This window comes from Callospermophilus lateralis, chromosome 6, assembly GCF_048772815.1.
Source record: "Callospermophilus lateralis isolate mCalLat2 chromosome 6, mCalLat2.hap1, whole genome shotgun sequence".
NCBI classification, from domain to species: Eukaryota; Metazoa; Chordata; class Mammalia; order Rodentia; family Sciuridae; genus Callospermophilus; species Callospermophilus lateralis.
Genome location: NC_135310.1, coordinates 100,951,592 through 100,974,398, shown reverse-complemented (window position 1 = coordinate 100,974,398; position 22,807 = coordinate 100,951,592). Strand labels below are relative to the sequence as shown.

General features: G+C 34.8%; 1 protein-coding gene across 1 annotated transcript in view; it reads left to right on the top strand.

The window, feature by feature from the left end:
* Window positions 1-1,169: 1,169 nt before the first annotated feature.
* Fam83b (family with sequence similarity 83 member B) overlaps window positions 1,170-22,807 on the top strand; it is a 60,183-nt gene continuing 38,545 nt past the window's right edge. Inside the window, exon 1 of the mRNA XM_076860076.2 lies at window positions 1,170-1,613. Coding sequence (XP_076716191.2) covers window positions 1,170-1,613 — 444 coding nt within the window. The remainder of the gene's footprint in view (window positions 1,614-22,807) is intronic.

Here is a 22,807-nt window from a genome sequence, read left to right as displayed (position 1 = left end):
AAGAGAAATTTCTGATTTACCTTTGATGTCCTAAATTTCCCACTGTTCAGTCACTATATTTCAGATTTTTTTTTTTGTTTGTTTAAACCATCTCTTGAATATTTGTGTCACTTTCTCACCAAGTATTTGAACACTGAAAGACTCTTAGCTAAGTGTATCTGCTCCAGTCCCCAGCTATTGCCAGACTAATTGTTTGAAAAATAAGTTTTGCTGAATCGAAAGATCTCCTAGTCCCTCTATACCTGTCTCCATCTTATCTGTTAAACTTTATCTCTTACTCCTGGTGAAAGAAAGCTATTCAGCATACCAGATTTCCCCCCTGATTTCCTAATGTACATGCTCAATTCTGTTCTCTGTGGTTGCTTATGTTTTTAGCCTTACATGGAATGAAAATGTTTCTTCCTGTCACCTGGTCGTCCTCTTACTCATAGCTCTTGGTTGAACTGAAATTCCCTCTGGCACAAGGCTATTCATACCTCCTGTACTCCATATTTATCTCTACTTGCTTTTTGTTCTTAAAGCACTGACATAGGCATTAATTAATTAATAAGAATGCATACTCATTTTGGTTCTTAGTAATAAATGATTTTGTTCAAGACGATAACTAACGTTTTTTTGTGTGCATTTTGCCAGCCCACCTCACCTAATTAGTAAAATTCCTGGAAGACAGGTGTTTTGTGCTTTTTACATTTTTTAGCATATTATTATATGCATAACAAGTATTTGGTAGTGACTTACACTAATGGCTAGTCAGACATGGACTGTATTTTAATTCTATTTTAAAGGGGCTTGTAGAAACTGATAACTACCATGTATGGTCCCAGATTTAAGTTAAGAATTTCTGAGTGTATTGAGAAAACAGGTGTATTATCTTAGATGAGAAATGGGAAAATGAAAAAGGAAAATGAAATGACAGTTTTTAAAGGAAATGTGTTTAACTGTAAGGGATATATGAATTGCAGTGCTATTAATGTCATTTTGGATATGAAATGCATGGCAGTTTGAGCTGCTGGTAATGTAAATGAATAGATGTAAAAATAGTAGTTGACATGTTTAATAAAGTATTTGAATACAGAGTTCTGACTGATCTTGATTTTCTTTTTTTTCAAACACTCAGATACCTCTCGCAAATGGACATTTGAAAGAGCCATTGTCATATTCTCGCAAGCATGGAGACCTCATCGATGCTCTCCTCACTGAATGAGGAGTGTAAATCTGACAACTACATTGAACCTCACTATAAGGAATGGTATCGAGTGGCCGTTGATACCCTGATTGAACATGGATTAGAAGCATACCAAGAATTTCTTGCCAAAGAACGTGTTGCAGATTTCCTAGCTGAGGAAGAAATTAATTACATTTTGAAAAATGTTCAGAAGGTTGCACAAAGTGCAGCACATGGTACTGATAATTCCTATGATGATACCTCATCTTCAGGGACTTACTGGCCCATTGAGTCTGATGTAGAAGCTCCAAATCTTGACTTAGGCTGGCCATATGTTATGCCTGGACTCTTAGGGGGCACCCATATAGATCTCCTCTTTCATCCGCCAAGAGCACACCTGCTTACAATAAAGGAAACTATTAGGAAGATGATAAAAGAAGCAAGAAAGGTAATCATATTTTTATTTTGAAATGAAAAAAATTTGATATGTAGAAAATCACAGTGAGTACATAGATATACATGTATGTTAATAAAGGGATTTCTGTACATACAGGCCATGGCGATTATTTTCAGGAAGTGTACCTATGGATATAGTTCCCATTTAATGCATGCATTTGGGAGAGAAGGAGTAGGGCCCAGCTAATGGGGGTAATTCCTTCTCTTCATAACATATTTAAGAAGCCTTCTGCCCTTGAATATTAAGGTATGGGGACTGGGAATAACATAATTTAACACTTTCATAAGTCTAAAGCACTTAAAGATTTCTTAACCTTTGAAAAAAGAAATATATTGGTGGATACGGTCAAGTTTTTATTGTAACAAAGTAGACTAAATACTGATTGTTGCTCTGGATATGGCTTATGCTATTATATAATCTATAATTTCACTTATCTGTTTTCTGAGTTATGTGGAAACAATATAAAGATCAACATGATAATGTGATATTCTAAAGTAAGATTCTGAGGTACTTAGATTTTCAGGTCCTTAGTGCTCTTTATCAAATATTTATATTGGCTTATAAATCTCACAAATCCTTTTTAGAGCTCAGAAGAAGCTGTAGAAATACTCAGTTTATCAGTAAAAGTTACTGAAAGTTGTTTTTGTTTTCGGTGGTTTTCTTTTTCTTGTATGTACTGAGCACCATGGAAGGCACTTTGAAGAATCCAGCAGATTTCCCAAGCACAACTAAAGTTTTAAGATATTTTAACAAAAAATGATGATTTTTAAATCACAAAGTATATATTAGTTATAGAGACTTGGATACGAAAGCTTTGATCTGAAAGGGACCTTAGGAGGGGCACATACATATCACTGCTTTCTTCTACTCAGCAAGACACAGAAATGTTTGAAAAAGTATAGTTTATGGAGTATGGAAATAGAGGGCCCTTGGAGTCCTGAATAACATGACAGTTTGCAAGACAGGCTGCTAAAATTCTATCAGTTTCCGGAGACACAGTGTTCTGAGGCTAATGTCAAAGGTAGGCTTCACAAAAGTAAAGTGATATTTTCCTCCAGATTTTTTGAACTCAGATAATGTGCCTTTTAGCTAGGTTAGCTCCTGGAGCAGTATTTTCTTAATGAAATGACTAATCTATTTTAGTTATTAAAAGTTAGCTATAGAATCAGGCATACAGAAGATGACCAGATGTTGTTTGAATGAAGTAAACTGTCAGTTCAATTTTCTCAATTGAATCTTTGATATTTTTAAAACTATCCTGTGTCCTGTGAACCAAGTATACAATTGTACTTTTTAAAAAACAGAAAATTCAAGAATGCATATGAGTACTTCTAAATACAAAATAATATTGAGGGCAAACTTTGTTAACTTCTGTTAGGGACATAATATGCATTTCAATCTCAATGTTAAGGGAGAATTAGAAACCTACCCGTGCAGGTTAAGACTGCACTCAGGTGACTTAGTAGGTATGCACATATCAGCCTACCCCAGAGCTAGTCTCCTTTGGGACATTGCATTTTTATGATGTCTAGTAGACATAATGCAGGAGATATCATATTTTGAGGATAACACTCACTTAAAACTAAATATTAGTTATGACCTTTTTATGTGTTTTTCTTTCTAATGTGGCACTGTGTATTAATAAGCCTCTAAAAGTAATATCCTCTACCTGGTCATTTTCTACTGAGAACTCCTACTTAAATTAGCAACAGAGGAAAATTGAAGTCCATACTGTGAAACAATGTAGTGTTCTGCTTCTCTTCCATAAAATTAGAGTGGCATAAAGAAGAAAGAGAATTTTATTTTATTCAATTAGAGTGGCATAAAGAAGAAAGAGAATTTTATTTTATTCAATTTATATATACATATCCAAGCTGAATTAAAAAGAATATTATTTGGTCTTATAAATTAAGTGTATCACAGTTGAAATCATAATAGATCATTACTCTTTTTGCTGTTTTTCAAAACCATTGGGGAATATGTGAGTATCTACCCAGATGCAGTAAATATTAAAGTCAATTTGGATGTATACATATGGAATGCTTATTTCTCAAGTATTTTGTAGGTTTCTTCATATGTCACTCTGTGTATTTAAAGATTTTTACAGGATAAAATATTCTAGGGGAAATTATTAACTCAGTTTTTTAAAAATTCAGATTATTTATCCTACATCTGGACAAAGTCTGTAAATTTTTTTTAATAATAAAAGCAAATAGTATGGAATAGAATCTTGTCAGAACACATTACTTTTAAAAGATTAAGTGATTTTCATTACTGCCATTTATTCAACAGAAAGTCATAGTCTGTTCTAATCTCTCATTATTGTTAGAAGCTTATTAGTCATCAGAATAAACTTTCTGGTTTTAAATCATTTTCAGAGGATAAATACTTTTTATTGGCAATTCAGTAAATTATCATGTCCATGTAAAAGGTTGATCTTTTTATTTACAAAGTATTTAAATAAGGTAGAGTCTAATGGATAGACTAGATTTCTCAGGGAGATATTTTTGGTAATCAACAATGTAAAACTGTAGATAGGAGGCCAAACAAGTAGATCTAGAAAACAGCAAAGCAGAACCCAGGAAGCAATCTTAGAAAAGAACTTAAACACACTGTAACTGCTCTGTTTGTGATTGAGATCAGGCATTTATGACAATAAATGCCATATTATGGGAAAAAAATGTAATGAAAAGATCCAAATGCAATCTGCTTAGGTCCAAACAATGGAAATCTGGTCAATCATAAACACCAAGTTAGCCTTCCTAGTCCCTTGAGAAAAGGAGGAAAAGTATCTCTTCTGTCTGTACTGAGAATATTTAATTATTTTTTCCCCTTCATTGATGGGGATTGAACCCAGGGTCATGTGCTCCATCATGGAGCTACACTGTCAGTATTCTGTTTCTTAATTTTACTATTATACTCTTATATCGAGTTTGAGTTATGTCACCTCTGAATCATTTTCCTTTTATAATTATAAATGATTTTATTATAAGTTAAAAATCTAAATTTTAAAAATTTATGCGTTTTTGTCAGCTTTTACTTAGAAATTATTTAGAAAACAATTTTTTTTTCTTTTCTTTTTTTTTTTTTTTTTTTGGTGAATTTGCTTAGTTTGAGAATTTTCCTTAGAAAAAAATTCAATTATAGATACTATCTTACTTCTGCCCTAAAGGAACATATCTTAATTTACTGGAAATTTTTTAACCCCTTTCTGTTTTTCACTATGTGGTTCACAGTTGCATTTGGGTCAGCTTCATAAAGTCTGAAAGTGTCTTGCAAGAGTTTTCCCAGGTAATTACTTGTCTCTCAATAAGTGTTCCCAAGATGATGTATGCATATATTCTTAATTACTGTGAACTCCTCTTATGAAAACATCCCCTCTAATTACTTTAAAAAGTCATCTTTCATTAAAGTAATTTTTTTTTTAGCCACTCAGTGGCATATATTCACAAAGTTATAACTTCTGGTAATATTGAATATGTAATGTTTAACCAGAATGTTATTTGCATTTCTGTTTCCTAATTCTAACCTGGCTTCTTCTCTGAGATGTGAATCTTACTCTTGTGAAATATGGAATCAAGAAGACACATAAGCAAAAGTCTAGTGAGAATTAGGGCAGAGCGATTCCTGAGGTGTTGTATACCATATCACTCCCATTCAGGTTTTGGTTCATCCCTGACTCACTGTTCCTGGGTGTGTCTGTTTGGCCTTGGGAGTTATTAGTAATACAGACCAATATTAACCATCTGTTGGGCCCGTAGGTGCAAAAGAGAAGGTGAATAGATGATGGGGGGTGGGTCTCAGCTGGTAGTATCGAAGTAGTACTAAGCTACAAGCTTGTTCACCAGGACTCTACAATAAGTAGGAGCATTGAATAAGTCTTTGTACCTTCCCAAGTATTTTTATTAATTTAATAAAAGATAGAAAGCAGTGGTCATCTGGTGTTTTCTTAAAAAAAAAAAAAAATCTAGCATCTTTATCCAAATCTCTAATCATGTTTAAAATAATATTGTACTCCTTGGTGAATCACTTCGCTGTCTGAATGATTTTCATTGTGGCATTGTATTACTTCCATCCACATCACTTTGCAACCATGTCCTGGCCAGCTAAGTGTCATTTATGTGTTTTGCATCACTGCCTTCATTAGGCCAGGATCATCTATCTCCCCTTTTATTCTTTGAATTTCAGTCAAAATTAGTTTCTTCCAGGAAGTATATTTCACCTAGTCAGATTTAATGACATCACTATCCTGTGATATTAAATTGAACATCTTTTCTCTGAATAAAGTGCATTATATGTTAATGCATATTTACATTTGAGTATGTGTTTCTGAGAAGGAAAGGTGGGAGGGTGATGAGGTAGTGGAGATTAGGGAGGGAGGGAGAAAAAAAGGGAGGGACTCAGAGGAGAGGGGAGAGAGAGAAGAGAGACAACGTGTTAAAATTGTAGTGCCAACTGTTGCTCTGCCTATATGGGAAAAATCTTTCTATGTCAGACTTCTTGTGCTATCCAGACAGATAACACATTCCACATTATTCTAGGGGTACACTCACTTGCTGCTTCTACTATTATCACTAACCCTGGTGATATTAAATATGTTATTTTCAATGCACTTACTTAAGGGGAGAAGAGAATATAAAAGGTACTATTAAGAGAACTTTTAACCTTATTGTAAGACAGTTTTAATGCTTCCTTGACTTACTTGATAACTTTTATGGGAAAAAAAAAATAGTCTTTTAAAAATTTTAATTACCCCAACTTAAATAATACTCTTATTTAATAAATTCATCCTGCAATGATTTGAAGGCTCAGAATATTGGACTCAGCTTAAATCTCAGCTCATTTTATTAGACTTGGCAAATACAGCTTCTGAGTTATTTTTCCCACATGTTACATGGAGATGCTAGTACTCCAAAGAATCCATGTGAGGACTGGAGGAAATGGCTGACTTTTCCAACATGACACCTGTCACATATTTAGCATCCTAGATGGCACTGACATTTCTTCCCATCCCTTCCACCTCCTCCTATTTCTATGACCTTATTTCTTAATTCTGTAAAATTAAAGTTGTTCTTGCAACCCTTATTTTTGCATCAGCTTATATTTTTGCTTCAGCTTATATTTTTGCTTCACTGAATTGGCATTTCTTCTTCTAAAATGAGAACAATCTTTGACCAACTTCGGGATTTAATAAGACAGGATCTTACTAGGAATGCCAGCTACAATGAATGACTAGCCATTTGTGATGTGGGCATTCCTGAAAGGATTTAAAGAAAGTATCTGAATGATTAGATACAGTATATTAATTGCAGAACAGCACAACATTTTTCAAACATTGGTGCTTAGAAGGTTCAAACTGGGGGAATAATTGATTCAACACAATTACATTTGAAATTAGACCTACTATGAAGATAGCTTCAGTATATCTATTTTATATTCAGATTGTGCAAAGAGATATCTTCCTTTGTAAAAGAAGTGGTGTTGAAGGAAAAAACTTGCCAAACCATACTTTCTGACCTAAAGATCTGAAGACCAGAAAAGATCCTTAATTCTGGCAGAAAGCTAAAGGAGCAGTGCATGCTTTACAGAGCAAGAGAAAAAAAAATCTTTTTTTTTTTTTCATACAGTATTTTTAAAATGACAAAATTTACTATTTTTTTAAAGTAAAGATAATGTAGCAAGAGTTCTATTTTTATGAAAGATTTCAAGGTTTTGTGAATTTCTGAAGTTCTTATTAATTATAGCCTTGCTATCTTGGTGTTGAAAGTTCATTAAAGTATCTCTTAGTTTATATAATGTATTATTTACTGAAATTTTCTAATATAATTCAAAAGGCCATGAAGAATATTATTTATGGCCTGCCCTACTTAGCCCTCTTACCTTAAAAAAAAATTCTGCTTTGGTAATATTCTTTCTGTTTTCAGGCTTTTTGAAGCAAAACTTTGGAATGGTATAAAAAATGAAGATAAAATTATATAAAATCTTCAATTTGATTGCACATCAAAATCATCAATAACTTATGAGCTTCATGGGTTTCAGGCAGTACTTTTTAATATCTAAAAATCAACTGTGGCTTTTATTTTCAATAGGTTTTCATTTAAAAATGGCAACTTACCTGGGCACAGTGGTATAGGCCATTTAGGAGGCTGAAGCAGGAGAATTGCAAGTTCAAGGCCAGTTTGGGCAACTAAACAAGACGCTGTTTCAGGAAAAATAAAAATTAAAAGGGTTGGAATGTAGCTTAGTGGTAGAGTTGCCCTATGTTCAGACCCCCCAGTACCAAAAGGTAAAATACATAAATAAGTAAGTAAAATAAAATGGCATCTTAGCTTTAGAGTTATTTACAGATGACAGGAGAAACTTTCCCTTGCTAATATTAATCCATAGCTCTAGTTAATACTTAGAAAGAAACAAATATTGGACTTATTTAGGAATGCATATGATTTGTCTGACTAAGGGAAATGTTTTTAAGACCATTTTATCTATTCCCATTTTTGGTTCTTCAAAATTTGTGTTTTTTTTTTTTTTTTGTCAAAATAGTACTCCTGTACAGATTGCACATCATGTATGCAATCTTTCTTTTGGACTCTGTGGGAATGTTATTGATGATGGTACAAAATTTAGCTGTGTCTTCTGAAGTAGGTCTCTGAAGGAATCTCTGAAGTAGAAAGTCTGTTTTTTATGATTATTTATGTTTGCTCATTTTCTTTCCTGTCTCAGGCTTAAAATAAAAAAACAGTTACTAATTGAAATGTGAAATCATTTTCTGATGATGTACCTATAGTAGTTTGTTGAAATGGCAAAGCTAATAGTTATCTAAAACATTATCATAAAACATTGAGCTTTCATGTTGCCTTTATAACATCTAAATTCCATAGGAACAGAATTTTCCAGTTTTTCAATCTCAGGTGTTTTCAGGTCTAAGTCAGAAAAAGTAACTGCAAAGGGAAAGGGGGCAGGTGTTGTCCAACAGTGAGTGAAGGAAAATGGACAAAAAGGAGAACACTTGACCTGATGGGGTGGGCATTTTTGATAAAAATATTATAGAGATGATAAGCTTAAGACTTTCAGTACACTTGGAGGCATCTTGTCAAAAATTCATTTTCATGCGAATATGAGGATGTTGGTTTCCTTCACCTGATGGTCCTCTTGATTAGAGTTAGTTAATGAGGTTGCCATGGGAGCCTTGTTGAGTTAATGGAAGCTGCAACACTAGACTGACATTTTGTATTTGAAGGGTTCTGCCTATTCTCCTGCAGTTGCTACAGAAGCATTGTGTGGTGTATACCTTTATATCAGTTACTGGAGTCTTAACTGGTCAGTCTTCAAATGATCTTGAAAAACTCAGATATAATTGATCTGAACTCGAAGAAGATTATGTTAAGTAGATAACATCAACACCCAGAATGCAGACAGAAGATCAGGAGGTACTTTGAAAGGAAACAGGTATTGTGAGTTCAAAATATAGGGGAGATTTGAAGAGGGAAGAAAAAGCCAGACAGACAATGAAGTTGTCCTTTAACCTCTGATGAGTTCATTTGAACTTTGGCTCGGCTTTGGCTAGACTTAAGAGCTTTAAATGGCTCAGGCCATTCATTCATTCATTCAGCAAATATTTGTTTAGTGCCCATTATATATCAGGTACTGTTCTAAGTTCTGGGAATTCCCGAGAGCTCTCAACTGGAGCTTACACACACGGGGAAGAGAGATAATAAACTTGGTAAATAAGGAGAAAAACGAATCAAAATACAAATGTGGTTGGGTAAGGGAAATTGGGAGAGGTGGTGGGGGTAGTTGCCATTTTTAATAGTGTGATCAGAATAGGCCTTAAGAAAGTGACTTGTGAGCCAAGGTTTGAAGAAAGAAGGAGTAAGCCATTCATATATTTGTGGTCAGAACAGACCAGACATAGGTGAAGCTTTAGGGCAGAAATATGGATTCTTTTTTGCTAGAGAAAGACCAAAGAGGTCAATTGCTGGAACAAATAGAGCAACAGGGTGAATACATCCTTGAAGTGGCTGACACATAACCTCAGGCTCTGTGACCTGGGCTGTAGACATGTCTAGATAAAGAGAAAAGGGTTCACATTAAAACATAAACACAGTGACTAGACTTGGAGAATAGTCCTGACCATGTGGGCCTAGGTAAGAGATAGAGTTGGAAATAACTTGCATATGATTCAGGTTCAGTGGAATGGATAAATAGTGTGACTAGATGCTGACCCAGGACCTATGATAAAAATGATCATATGCCCTGCATATGAAGTAGAACCATCACTTAGTCTTTTAAAGCAATTTTACAGATAATAATTAAACAATTCCTATGTTCCGGGCCAGTAAAGTGAAAGTATTAGAACTGGGAAGGCGTCACATAGAAGGTCATATTAAGAGGCCCTTTTGGGATCCACACACCCTCCCACCCCTTGTCATCCTTGGTAATGAACTCAGGGCCTCACACAGGCTTTGGTGAAGAAATTTTGAGAGGTACGAGCTTGGTGGAGATCTTAGCATTTTCAGACCACAGAGAGTATGAGAGAAGTACAATCAGGTAGGAAAAAAAAAAGTCAAGGGATGCTATAACAGATAGATTAGGGCAAAGTTATAGAAGTTCCTTGATATAACTTTGTGGAAGTAGAGTTCAGGAAGTCATGAAGTGTTTGAGTGACAATGATGTCATCAAACTTGTCCTTGGACAAATTAATATTTTGATTAGTTAAAAGTTGAGAAAAATACAAAATAGGTTATAACAAGTGTTGTGATAATAATCACCAATAAACTAATGGGCTGGAGTAGTTGAAGTTCAATAGAAAACCAGTGTCTTCCTGGAGTATGAAGACGTCTTCAGCTTACTACCACCACAGGGAAATGTAACTGCTTAGTCCTATGTCTAAAGGAAGGTGACTTTTTTTTTTTTTTTTTTTTTTTTTTTGCTGTTAAAGCTATTTTTAAGATATAATTTTCTGATTTTAAAATCCAGAAATTTTTTTTTATAACAATATTGAATGGTATACACTGGTTTTTATTCTCTGTATGCCTAAAAGTCTCTGTTACATGAAAGATACTCTTTTATCATACAAATGTGTGCTATGAGTATATTAGTATCATTCAAGTGATTGTTGTATTAAAAAGGTCTAAATTTTTTTCCATCATTTCGCTCATTAGGTATCAGAGGATGAGAGAGACACCTCTTGAAATTCAAAGTAGAAAAATTATGTTATATATAAAGTATCTCCATAGTAGTTATTGATAAATTTAATAGTCCAACAAATCTATTATGTATCTAAGTTTTACTTTTTGTTATAAATCAGAGAAATTATACTCCTTGTGGAAAACATGAAAAAAATACAGAAAAAGTTTAAGAAAATAAAATTAAATTACAGTCCCCAGTAGAAATAATGACTACTGCTAATGTTAGAAATATTCTTCCCTGTTAGTTAACTAGATGGATAGAGAAATTTGTGTTCATACAAATTTGTTGGTTATGTCTTTATCTTAAGGTTCTACGTAAGTCTCTGAAAAATAATGGTAATATGTAATGTACTTGATATATACATATTGTGTATAATATAAAAATATGCCTCCTGACTTTTTTTCATTTATGATTTTTCCCATAGTAAAATAATTGGTTTTCTGTAGTGAAATGTGATGATCTCTACCAAAATAGGGCAGTAGGAGCTGCCTTCCTTAAAGCAAGTAATAAAGGGAGATTCTTGTTCTGTAGGGGATTTAAAAACAATAATAAGGTTGACCAGAAGGCTATCTGTGCTTTATTGTAGCATAGGCTGGCAACCGTCAATATTATCAGTGACAACATAATCCTCATGATTACTACCACCTCCACCTATCTCTTACCCATTGGTATACAAGTGCTGATATGATGAAAATCTCATGTTGTATTCCTTCAGAACTGTTTTCTATATGTATTAGCTACTAAGTAATTACTGGGCTTTCAAAACTTTAAAAGGGAGAAAAATATGGTTAAGTCTACATTTTCCTTCACATGCCAAAACTTTCCTTTAGGCTATATTAATTTCTTACAATAATCATCTTTTTATTTTTCCCCCCGTGTATTCAAACACAGGAAATATTTTAAACTTGTAAATAAATGTGAAAGGCAAACATTGCCATTTGGCTAAATATCAATCCAATATGTGCCACAGAAGAAAATCCATAATCATGAAAAAAAATCAGTATCTGAGTCATAATAGTCATATTTAAACTGGCTGAAATTTTAGAGCAGTTACTGAAAAACAAAACCAATACCAAAACAAACAGCAAGAAAGTGGTTTGTCTTTTTACACATGAGCAGAGAGAAATTGACAAAGTCTAAGTCCATGCATAGTCACCCAACTGATTAGTAACCTTAAGGACTGATAGGTGTTTTGACTTCTATTCCAAGACTCTGTTATATCATGTTACTTCCACCTTCAGAGGCAAAGAACAAAAAGGTTAAGTAATTTATCCAGAGTTTTAGAAGTAGGAAATGGGGGGCTTGGAATTTGAGCCCAGGCATTAGGCTCAGAAGAGCCTGGACTTTAAACTGCAAGGTGTGTTTCCTATGATAAAACACTTGGACTGGCACTGTGCCAACCAGCTGAATTCTCCCACCACCACAGATACTATTAGGGTTGATCCTGGGAATCTGAGGGAGAGAACTTTGACCCACAAGCAGGACTCACGAGGCTTTTTGCTTTATCTCCTTCCTCCTCCCTCTACTTTTTTTGGTAAGTTTTTGGTGGTTTGGTTCAGTCCTCTCATAAGCCTGGAATATTCTGAATGAATGAATGTTGGATATTTAATAGGAAGGGAAGGAGTGAGATTTCATGAGGAAGATATTTAGTGTTGGGATAGTGGCCTTTTCCGAGCTTCCATTTATTCTATATGTATGTAACTCTTCTGGGGTCTCATATGAAAGCCTGAACTGTGTATTGGTGTCTGTATTTCTAGGGAGAATCTAAACTCCAGTATTATCTCTCTGGTATTGAAAGTCAAAGATTTTCATAAGCTTCTTACCCTCTCAGTGACTTCCTTTTATTCTTTTTTCTTGCTTTTTGCTCATTGAACAATTCAAACTTTGGCAAATGCCATAAGAGCAGTAACTGCACAGTTTCTTGGTGGTACTTTATCTTGCTTTCCTTTTCTCTGTAATTAGGGATCCTTAGGTACTTTTTGTTTGGTGGCTCTAGACTCCAATTTTTATTGTCTTTATCTTTCCTTTTATTTTGGTGGGGGGTACCAGCGACTGAACTCAGGAGTACTCAACTGATCCACATCCCCAACCCTATTTTGTATTTTATTTAGAGACAGGGTCTCACTGAGTTCCTTAGCACCTCTCTAAATTGCTGAGGCTGGCTTTGAACTTGCGATCCTCCTGCCTCAGCCTCTCAAGCCTCTGGCATTACAAGCATGCACCACTGTGCCTGGCCTGTCTTCTTTAGCTTTTTCAGATTTATGAAAAGCTCTTGACTCCGGTTTACTGTTTCGCCTCAGTGTCTTGCACTGTGAATTTGCAAATGTAAACTTGTGAGTAAAAATATGGCCAAGAAAAAATCTGACTTTATCTGTGATCTTGTCCCTACAAGTCCTGGCTATCTTTATTTTATTTATCTTTAAGGTATTTTTCTGTCCTTATTATTTTAAGTGAAAGAGTTGATCTAGTACAAGCTATTATGGTCTGAAGCAGGAGATCATTTCATTTCATTTTGAATGAATTAATATGAGAAAATATTTATAAAATCAATAAGAATTTAAGAAAAATTATAATCTCATGTATGTATTAAAGGAGTTAAAAATACACAGAAATAATAAACCACCAATATTTTAATGTTCAGACAAATTATTCCAATTTATTTTTAATTACTAAAACACAGCTATTACTCATTCAGTGAAGCAGATAAGGCTATTATGTTTTGCACATTTCAGATATTTTCATGGGTAGAAACTGTCTTATATTTCATTTTTTGCTTCCTGTGTCTTACTTTTCCAACATTTCTCCATTCAGAGCACATTATGAAACTTATTATTTCAAACATTTTCCTGTTGAAGTCGTTTCTGTCTAAACTATATATGTTAAATCCCTGAGTTTAAAATATGACTACTTAAAAATCATGTACATTTAGGAATATGTGCATGTAACTAGCTTTATACTTGTAAGAATGGAGGAATGTGTGCATGTGTAAAGAAACGTAACCAGCTTCTGTTCCTCACTTTTAAAATCTTAGAGAAAGACCTCCGAGTCCTCAACATACACTTTGCAGTGTTTGACTCTATGAGAAACTTAACAAGGTTTACACATTCCTACTTTTAAAATCTTAATTCTTTGCGTACATTTTTAAATGGCATTTTAAGTATCACACAACCATGTATAATTTAAGAGTTAAGTGTATATGTAATATATATGTAAAACTTTTATGTATAAAGAATTTTTACATTTTAGCTATTTATGTAAAAGTTAATTATTAAAACTGGTTGGTGCCCTGCAACCCTCACTGCCACTGCCTTGTCCCTGCTAGTGAGGAAGGCCAGCAGGTTTATAGCAGTCTGAGGTGACATTTCCAGGGTTTGGTGGCTTTGTTTTTGTCAGAATTTCCTCTGAATCGTTTTGTGAAGTCACCATGTTTTAATTATACACATTCACCTTACTTGAACTTATGTCACTTAGACAACTTAAATTTGGTGGCCTTCAAAATTTTTTTCTAACTTGTAGTGCTTTTCCTTATGGAATAGTGAGGGAAAAAACCAACAGTAAATAATGCCATGTTAGTTTTAGAATATAAAGATGAAAACAAACATAAATGAAACCAAATACAAGAACTTTATAGCATCATTTATGATTGCTTTTTTCAAAATAATTTCCTTCTAGAAAACAGATTTGGGAAAGTGTAATATTGAAATTTTTTAGCTTGCATTCATTAGATCTTTTTTCCTTCAAAATCATTATCAAGTTGAAACAATACAGGTGCTCCTTGAGTCCTCTTATTTCTAAGTTAAGTTTTCAAATACTTTATTTCAGTTGTTAATAACCCTATTCAAAAAAAAAAAAACTGTGCAGTTCATTCCCAAAATAAAAGATTGCTTTGTCTGCTGCCTTTGATATTTTTGTAAAAGTAGACCAATTTGGATTCCATCAAGAGTTTTCAGGGTTTGTTTACATAGTTTCACAGCAGCCAAATCCCTAGGGCTCAGAGTCACAGATATCCAAGGGCTTAGTTTCACCTTAGTGCATATGTCCACACTGTTTTATTTTTTAGGGTAAGATCAAAGAAGTTGAGGACCCAAATAATTATTTAAAAATAACACTGCAGAAAATGTGGCCCAAAGAGTGTACGCACATGTGAAAATCTCCCTCTCAACTCGAGAAGTAGAAAATATCCCTTTGGGTTTTTGTTTGTTTGTTTGTTTTGTTTTGTTTTTCCTGGTTACTACTGAAGAAGCCACTGAGTTGCTGTAACCCCTGGTTTACTGTGTTCTCTTGATACTACCAAGGAGAAGGTGACAAAGGCCCCCTAAAAGTGCCTTCCGAATCCTGTCCTGTGGTGTAACATGAAGACAGCACCTCTTCATTCTCTTTCTCTGGACAAATCCTGATTGAGGCTTAAACTTCCCATCCTTTCTCCTCAGATGCTTGGTTTTTGCTGCTTTTTCTTGTAATTTTTTTTTTCTTTTTTTCCTTTGAAGAAGGGAAAGAATCTGTGATCTTGAGCCCCCTGCAGTTCTGTTTCTTTCAACCTTATGCCTCTAGTTTGTATTTATGTTTTCTTCTCTGCTTCAACACGACATTCCTCTAGAGAGTCTCTTGCCTCCATCCCGTTATCTTCTCGTGCTACCATTCTTTCTTAACCTTTTAACCGGTAAGTATCTTTAACAGGCACTTTCCATCAAGTGTCACTATTCTTTCTCCTTCCTCCCAACCCTGCAGTCTGAATTTCACTTATTCCTCTTCTAACCTGGTGTCGCCCAGGCTACTCTTCTCTACATGGCAAAGCCACACCAGCAGCCCTTCTGTATCCCTTCATCCCTCTACCTCTCTCCGTAGTGTCCCCCTTTAGTTCTCTTACCATTGGTTTAATTTCTCTCTCTTTTTTTTTCTTCCCATCTCTAACAATTGCTTCTCAAATGCCTTTACTGACTCATCTCCTGAAAGTGAATATTTCAGAGATTTTTAAATCTATTTGTCTTTTGTGCTTTAATCTCACAATTAGGTAGCATAGTTTTTGATAACTGTAATGTCTGTTGATTTAAGTGGCTCTCCCCAGTGTTCCATATTTGAATACAGGAAGCAGTGAATCTACCAAGAATTTGCAAATGTAATTCCTAGGAACTTTTTTTTTTTTTAACTTCTCCAATAGGAAGTGGTCATATTTTCTGTGTGGTCTGTTTGAATTCTGATGAATTTTGTTTAGAATGACAGTCTCATAGATAAATGGTGAAAATTTGGTCTCCATTCTGTAATTTAACATGTGCATGTAGTTTGCCAAGAAAATTCATGCACATGCCATACAAAATACACAAACACAATCTAGCCCATTCAGGTGTCTTATATTTGAGAGAACATATTTGAAGAGTTTTGAATTAAGAATATGTGTCATCTTAGGGAACCTAAGAAATAGAACTCTACAGGGGTTTGTCCTCAACCATCTGGTGTTTAAGTTAGCATTTTTCTTACTGGAGTAGACTACAAAGCTAGATCCTTAATTTTTAGTTTAGTAGAGAACATAGTGGAAAGAGTAACAGGTCCTTTGGGATTCAGAATTCAGATAGAGGATGACTTTGTTTAGAAAAATATTAGAATAAGTGGATACAGATCTAATAGCATGCCTTCAGAATGCAGAAATGAATGAAGCAGGATAATATAGGTCAGTAGCAGTGAACTATAGATCCAAATTACCTGGCTTTGAATTTCAGCTCTACTGCTTTACTTTTACTATGGACTAGGTATGGTGCAACCTGCCTAAAAGAGTACTTCGGGTGATGTTTGAAAACACTATAAGCTGGGTGCAGTGGTTCATGCCTGTAATCCCAGCAGCTCAGTAGGCAGAGGCAGGAGGATCTTGAATTCATAGCCAGTCTCTGCAAAATCGAGGCACTAAGCAACTCAATGAGACCCTGTCTCTAAATAAAATATTTAAAAAGGGCTGAGAATGTGGCTCAGTGGCTAAGTGTCTCTGAGTTTAATCCCAACTCCCCCACCCCCTCCACCCCCAAAGAAAACCCACTGTGGGATCAGTAGTATTTTTTCCTTTTTTTTTCCCCCTGATAGAGAAAATTCGGTTTCACCAAGTTAAGTAATTGGATCAAGGTCAGAGTGTGATGCAGCCATGCCTACAACCAAAGTCTCTGACTCCAAAGCTTAGGTTTTAACTCATTTATGGCCAGGGCCTTTAAAGATTTTATAATTCAGAAAGGAAATGAAAAAATATGAGTAACATCCCAAACTTGAATCAGTGAGAAAGGAACACTACAAGGAGATCTGGAATAAATCATCACTGTCGAACCTGGATAGAACAAGGTTGACTTAGCTTGAACAGCTGTGTTCTTGGTCCAGTGGAGGGAGGGGTAGATTCAATGCCACTTCAAAGTGCTTCAGTCTGTCATTTTAATCTTGCATGAAGTTCTATTATACATTTTTTACTTCTTTGAAACGTATACATTTATTTTTGTAATACATGTATTTTAATGCTTTTAATTTTTTAGATGTTAATGGACCTTTTTTTTTTCATTTATTTATATGTGGTGCTGAGAATCAAACCTAGTGCCTCATACATGCTAGGCAAGTGCTCTACCACTGAGCCACAACCCCAGCCCTAATGCTTTTTTAGTATGTTATAATTATACATAATAATGAGATTCATTTTGACATACATGCATGGAATATAGTTTGCTCCATTTCAGTCCCCAGTATTTCCTTTTTTCCCACTCCTTTTCTCTCTCCCTATTTCCCATCCTCTACTCTACTGGTCTTCCTTCTCCCTATTTATTTATTTTTTATTGGTGCTTTATCCTTATACATAAACTTGAAATTCACTGTGGTATGTTCATATAGGTACATAGCAAAATTTGGTCAGTTTCATTCTGCAGTTCCTCCCTTTTCCCATTCCTTCCCCCTTCCTCTATGCCCTTTCCCTTCTTAACTGTATCTTTTTTCACATTTAGGAAAATAACACCAATTTATGATTCTGGCGTTTACTACCTTTTTTTTTTTTCCTTTTCTATATTTTTACCTCTATAAGCAGTTGTTCCACTTGTGAGTTTAACACACAGTCACATATCACGACATCACAGATTCTAAAAATAACCATGAAATTCATATTCCTAGTGTTCACTCTGAACGTATTGTTCATAATGTTTGTTTCTGCTGATAAGACCCTAGTATATAGTGACTGTCATTGTCAACAGTCTTCACCATTGTCTTCCAGTATGTTTAAATAACATCAAGTTTAAATGATTTCTGTATAGTGTTTTTTAGAAGTCAGGAAAGGATATTCTGTATTTTAAAGTGTTTTCTTCTTAAAATTGACAAAATGAAATGAAAAAAAAAAAAACATTTCGGTACTTAAAGTCACATTTCTATAACTGTCAGGAAAATTTACCTGATTTAAGTTTATACGTGTTATTAGCGAGAATTCTTGGAAGGAACTTGTATAATAAAAATCAAATTATATTTGTTGAAAACTAAATATAATTGGATAGTAGAGCCAAGTTAGATTTCTTGGAGGCCATTTTGAAATAGGAATGCAAAACAGTATGAAAATACATTTTCATGCAGTCTTCTTAGTAGTTAGCTAGAAGTTATCTCTGTATTTCCTTTTGGGATCCTGTTTTCATTGCTGCATTCCTTCCCATATATTTTCTCTGAGATCCTTTAAACTACTTACTACTTTCTAGCATATTGAGTGCTGCTTTACCAGCTAATGGTCATGGCCTAATAGAAAAACACAAACAAACAAAAAACCAAAAACCAAGTCATCTGGAGAGTGGGGACGCTACAGATGGAAAACACTCATGGGTATGATGATTAATCTTAATAGTATTTATAATCTCTGTGCTGATAACCAAAGTCTTAATTGCACTGTTACGTTCTGAGTAGCTTAAATGTCACAAATAGGAAAGCCCTTAAATAAGGTCAAACATTCTAATGCTAATTATATGTTATTTTATTCCTTAGAATTAGGTTATAAGGACAGAGGAATCAAAATATTTTTATCAGAGTTTTTGACAGAAATCCTAATAATTTTCATCTGAAAAATTCTGCAGATGTCTGGAAAAATGGCAAAACAACACAAAAACCTGAATTTCTAGCTATGAAAATCAGGCCAAAAGTTCTGTCTTTGATTTGGTAGATTCATATCATAGAATTTCTTTGTCACTCTCTTTACTTTTGTCTAGACTGATAGGATAATGAAACCGCAAAAAAAGAAATGTGAGCAGCAGTAAGATCCAGTACAGGAATGAAACAGGCCACATGCCAGTTCATAACAGTCTTGCTTTTTAGCAAGGAGGTAGAGGTTAGACTACTGTAAAATAGGAGTAGTACCTGAACTATTTCCTAATCAGCAACCTTAAGATTGAAAGAAATTTGTTGTTCTTTCAATCAATTATTCAGGCCAAAGAGAAGACCTGAATGCATAAGGAAAATAACTGAATTATTATGTTTTTAGTTAGCACTATCATAATTTTTAAGATTCTAACACTTATACTTCTTGGTTGTATATAACTAACATATTTCCTCTTTTGCTCAGATTTTCTTGGAATGCCTATGATATTCCTCCTGTTTTTGGCTGATTAGCTTAAATTTTTAGCTTAAATGGAGTTTCCAAGGATCCAATGTAGTTTTCTTTACCTTCACCCTTAGAATTGATGCCTGGGAGGAGCAAAGCGCATCTGGCACCCTTGATCCCACCCATTGCTGCTTTCTGGTGCTTTTCTCCCCTCAAGCTGTCTCTAGCTCAGACAGCAATTCTCCACCAGCCCTGGCATCAGCACAGGTATAACAGGATCTCTCAGGAGATTTTTCTCTAGGTCTGTGCTGTGTGAAGCAGATTGGGTACTCTCCACACTCTTTGGGGACTCAGAGGTGGAAATGGCTGGCCTTTTTAGTCATTTGATATGTGTTGAAAATTCAAAGGCCAGAAAGAGTGAAGTACTGCTGATTGCCACCAGTTAATGACTACTGTTTTCCAGTTGTAGGGTTGTATATTGTTGGTTGTTGTTATTACTGTTTTGTGTGTGTGCACACCCGCTTTGTATTACAAGTGACTGAATTCAGAGCCTCACACATGCTAGGCAAGACATCACCAACTCTGACATCCCTTCCAGAGTGCCCCAGAGACCCCACACTAATGCTTCCTCAGCTAAACTCCCATCGGTACTCTTCTTTCCATGGACTAGCATTTATATGTTCCCACCAGGATAATGGTATCACCATCTAACCACTCATTCACAGGAGTGAGTCCTTCCTCTCCTCTCTACCTTGCCCTAGTCCCATATTTGTCAAGACTTGTTGATTTGGTCACCAGCATGTCAAATTGGTCCTATCTTCTCTATCTCCAGCGATACTTAAGGCTTGCATAGTCTCCTCTAGACTGTTTCATGGACCTTGTGACTCATCCTCCATTCTCTTGCAGTGTTGATGTGTTTTCCTCTTGGGGTTTTAGGTCTCATGTCTTTTCTGTTGAACATTCCCTGAACTTTTCCAGTGAGCTCAGCTTTAGCATTCCTCCTCTCCAGGCATGTTTTATGTAACACTTAATTGTGCAGTGAGTCTCATTTTTGTGTCTGCCTGTCTTTCTAACTAAGAAGTCCTCAAGAGAGGTGCTTCATTTTGTACACGTTCAAATTCCTAGCACATAGTAAGTACCCAGCTTATTTCTTAAATAAAAATGATAAATACAAATGTGGATTCTTCTATGTTGTGAAGTACAAAATTAGTGGTGTAAATTGATAAAATAAGAATTGGAAAGGCTTTCTTATAATTTTTTAAATGTTATATACATATAACATTTGTGTGACTATAAGTTCAAGGTTTTCTTAAGCATTTACTTTAAGAAATTCAAGAGCTGAAGGTGTATCTCAGTGGTAAAGTGCTTGCTTAGCATGTGTGGGGCCTTGGGTTCAATCCCAGCTACACCATAAATAAATAAAATTACATAAAACAAAGTAAAATAGAAAATCACAAGCAAAGATAATTTTCTATTTAGTTTTAGGATTCTTTATTATAGTCAATGCAGCTACTCTATGCCTGATTCAAAATAGGCATTTTCTTAGTCTGTATAGTTAGCTATAACAACATACCGTAAACCAGGAAGCTTATAAACAGCAGAAATATATTACTAATAGTTCTAGAGGCAGGAAAGTTCAAGATGAAGGCACTGGCACATTTGGTGTCTGGTAAATACCCATTCCTGGTTCACAGACTGCCACCCTCTCTTTGTGTCCTCACAGTGTTCAAGTGACCAACTAGGTCTCTGGAGCCTTTGTAAGGGCACTGTGCCCACTTACGAAGGCTCTTTCCTCATGACCTAATCGTTCCCAAAGGCCAATCTGAATGCAATCCTCTTGTGGATTCGGAGTCCAACATATGAATTCAGTGGTAAGGGATGCATGAACATGATATGACCAGAGCAGTAGAGTAGCTAGGAGATGTGGTCAAGCAGAATGCTTCTCAGATGCTCAGTCTCACATTTTGGTGACTGAAGTTCAGCTGGGCTCCCGGAATACAAATGATCCAGAACTTACATTTTAATCCTAAATAAATGAAAGGATTCACATTAAAACAGACAAAAAGAAACCCTGAAATAAATTAGAATAATTTGACTTAAGTTACATAGTTTATATCATAGTATAGGTGAATGAAAATGTAGCATTACATTTAGCACCTAAGATTTTGCCAGAACTCATGTTGGATATATACAATGTAATTATGTATTTGAAATTATTAATGGATTTTTTATTATGGTAGCACACTTACTCTTACTGATTGGATTTTTCTGGTTTTAATAACTCTTTATAAATGAAAGGCACAAATATGAAAGCAAGAACAAAGAGCCATTTTTAGATCTAATTTGAGATCATTGTCTTCAGTAGGATGGAGTGAAAGAAGAGTGAGCAGTCAGGCACCCCACTCCATACCAGCATGTCAGAATCTCTGGGGGTCCTTTTCAGATGCTCATTCTCCTTTTCCCCAGTAGGAAGCAGCAGGTGTCATGTGGGCTTTTACTTGATGGGACTGTGCTATTTCTGAAGGATATGGAGGCATCAAAGTATGTACCATTGAAGGACAGAGTTATTTGAGCTGATTTCTGTTTCAGGTTCAAAAATATCAAAAATAAAATGACTTTCTATTTTTAAATATCCAAAATAAAGCACTTATTAGAAATAATTTTGGTGCCAAAGATTCTATTTTTTTTTCTGTTAATTGTTGGTGACCAATGAGTAAAAAAAAATCAAGACCAGCTATAGGTATGATTTTATTAATGACAAAATACACACATATATATACACACACACACAGAGTAAATATGCATGAGAGAGATATCCACTGCCTTACTTAGGAATACTCAGTTGACTCTACAACTCACAGTCAAATGATGGCCTGCTTCAAATAATGTCATTTAACAGGAAAGTGAGAAATGCCCAAAATGGAGTGTGGTAGACCATCCCATTCCACTTAAAAATTCTGGGCTATGTGGCTACAGACTCACAAGAACTATATTTTCATGTATAGCTAATAAGTAATTGCTGCCAGTGGAATGCTCAACATTTAAAGCAACTATAATTGTCTATACAGACATAAAATGATCATAAATCAAAATTTAATTTTTTTCAATAGAACATAACTACTTTGATACTGGAATACTTTACTGTGTTGTGGACTATATAGATTGTTGTTGACATGTGTGCAAATAGCTGGTAATCTATCTAGCAAAAGGACAATTCTTAATAGTCTATAAAAGCCTGGAGTTTAAAGATAATACATCTTAGAATATACTTTAAATTGATTTTACTTTTGGACTGTTATCCTTGAGTGCTATTGTCCCCTCCTAATAGATTGACCGTGTGTTCCTACACTATAAACACTGAAATAGGGGAATTTGATACATACCTAGCTCCATAATGAATATCAATAAGTAAAATTGTATCAGGCTTACCTTGTTTCTCATGATTGTAAAAAAAATCACTTATTGTTAC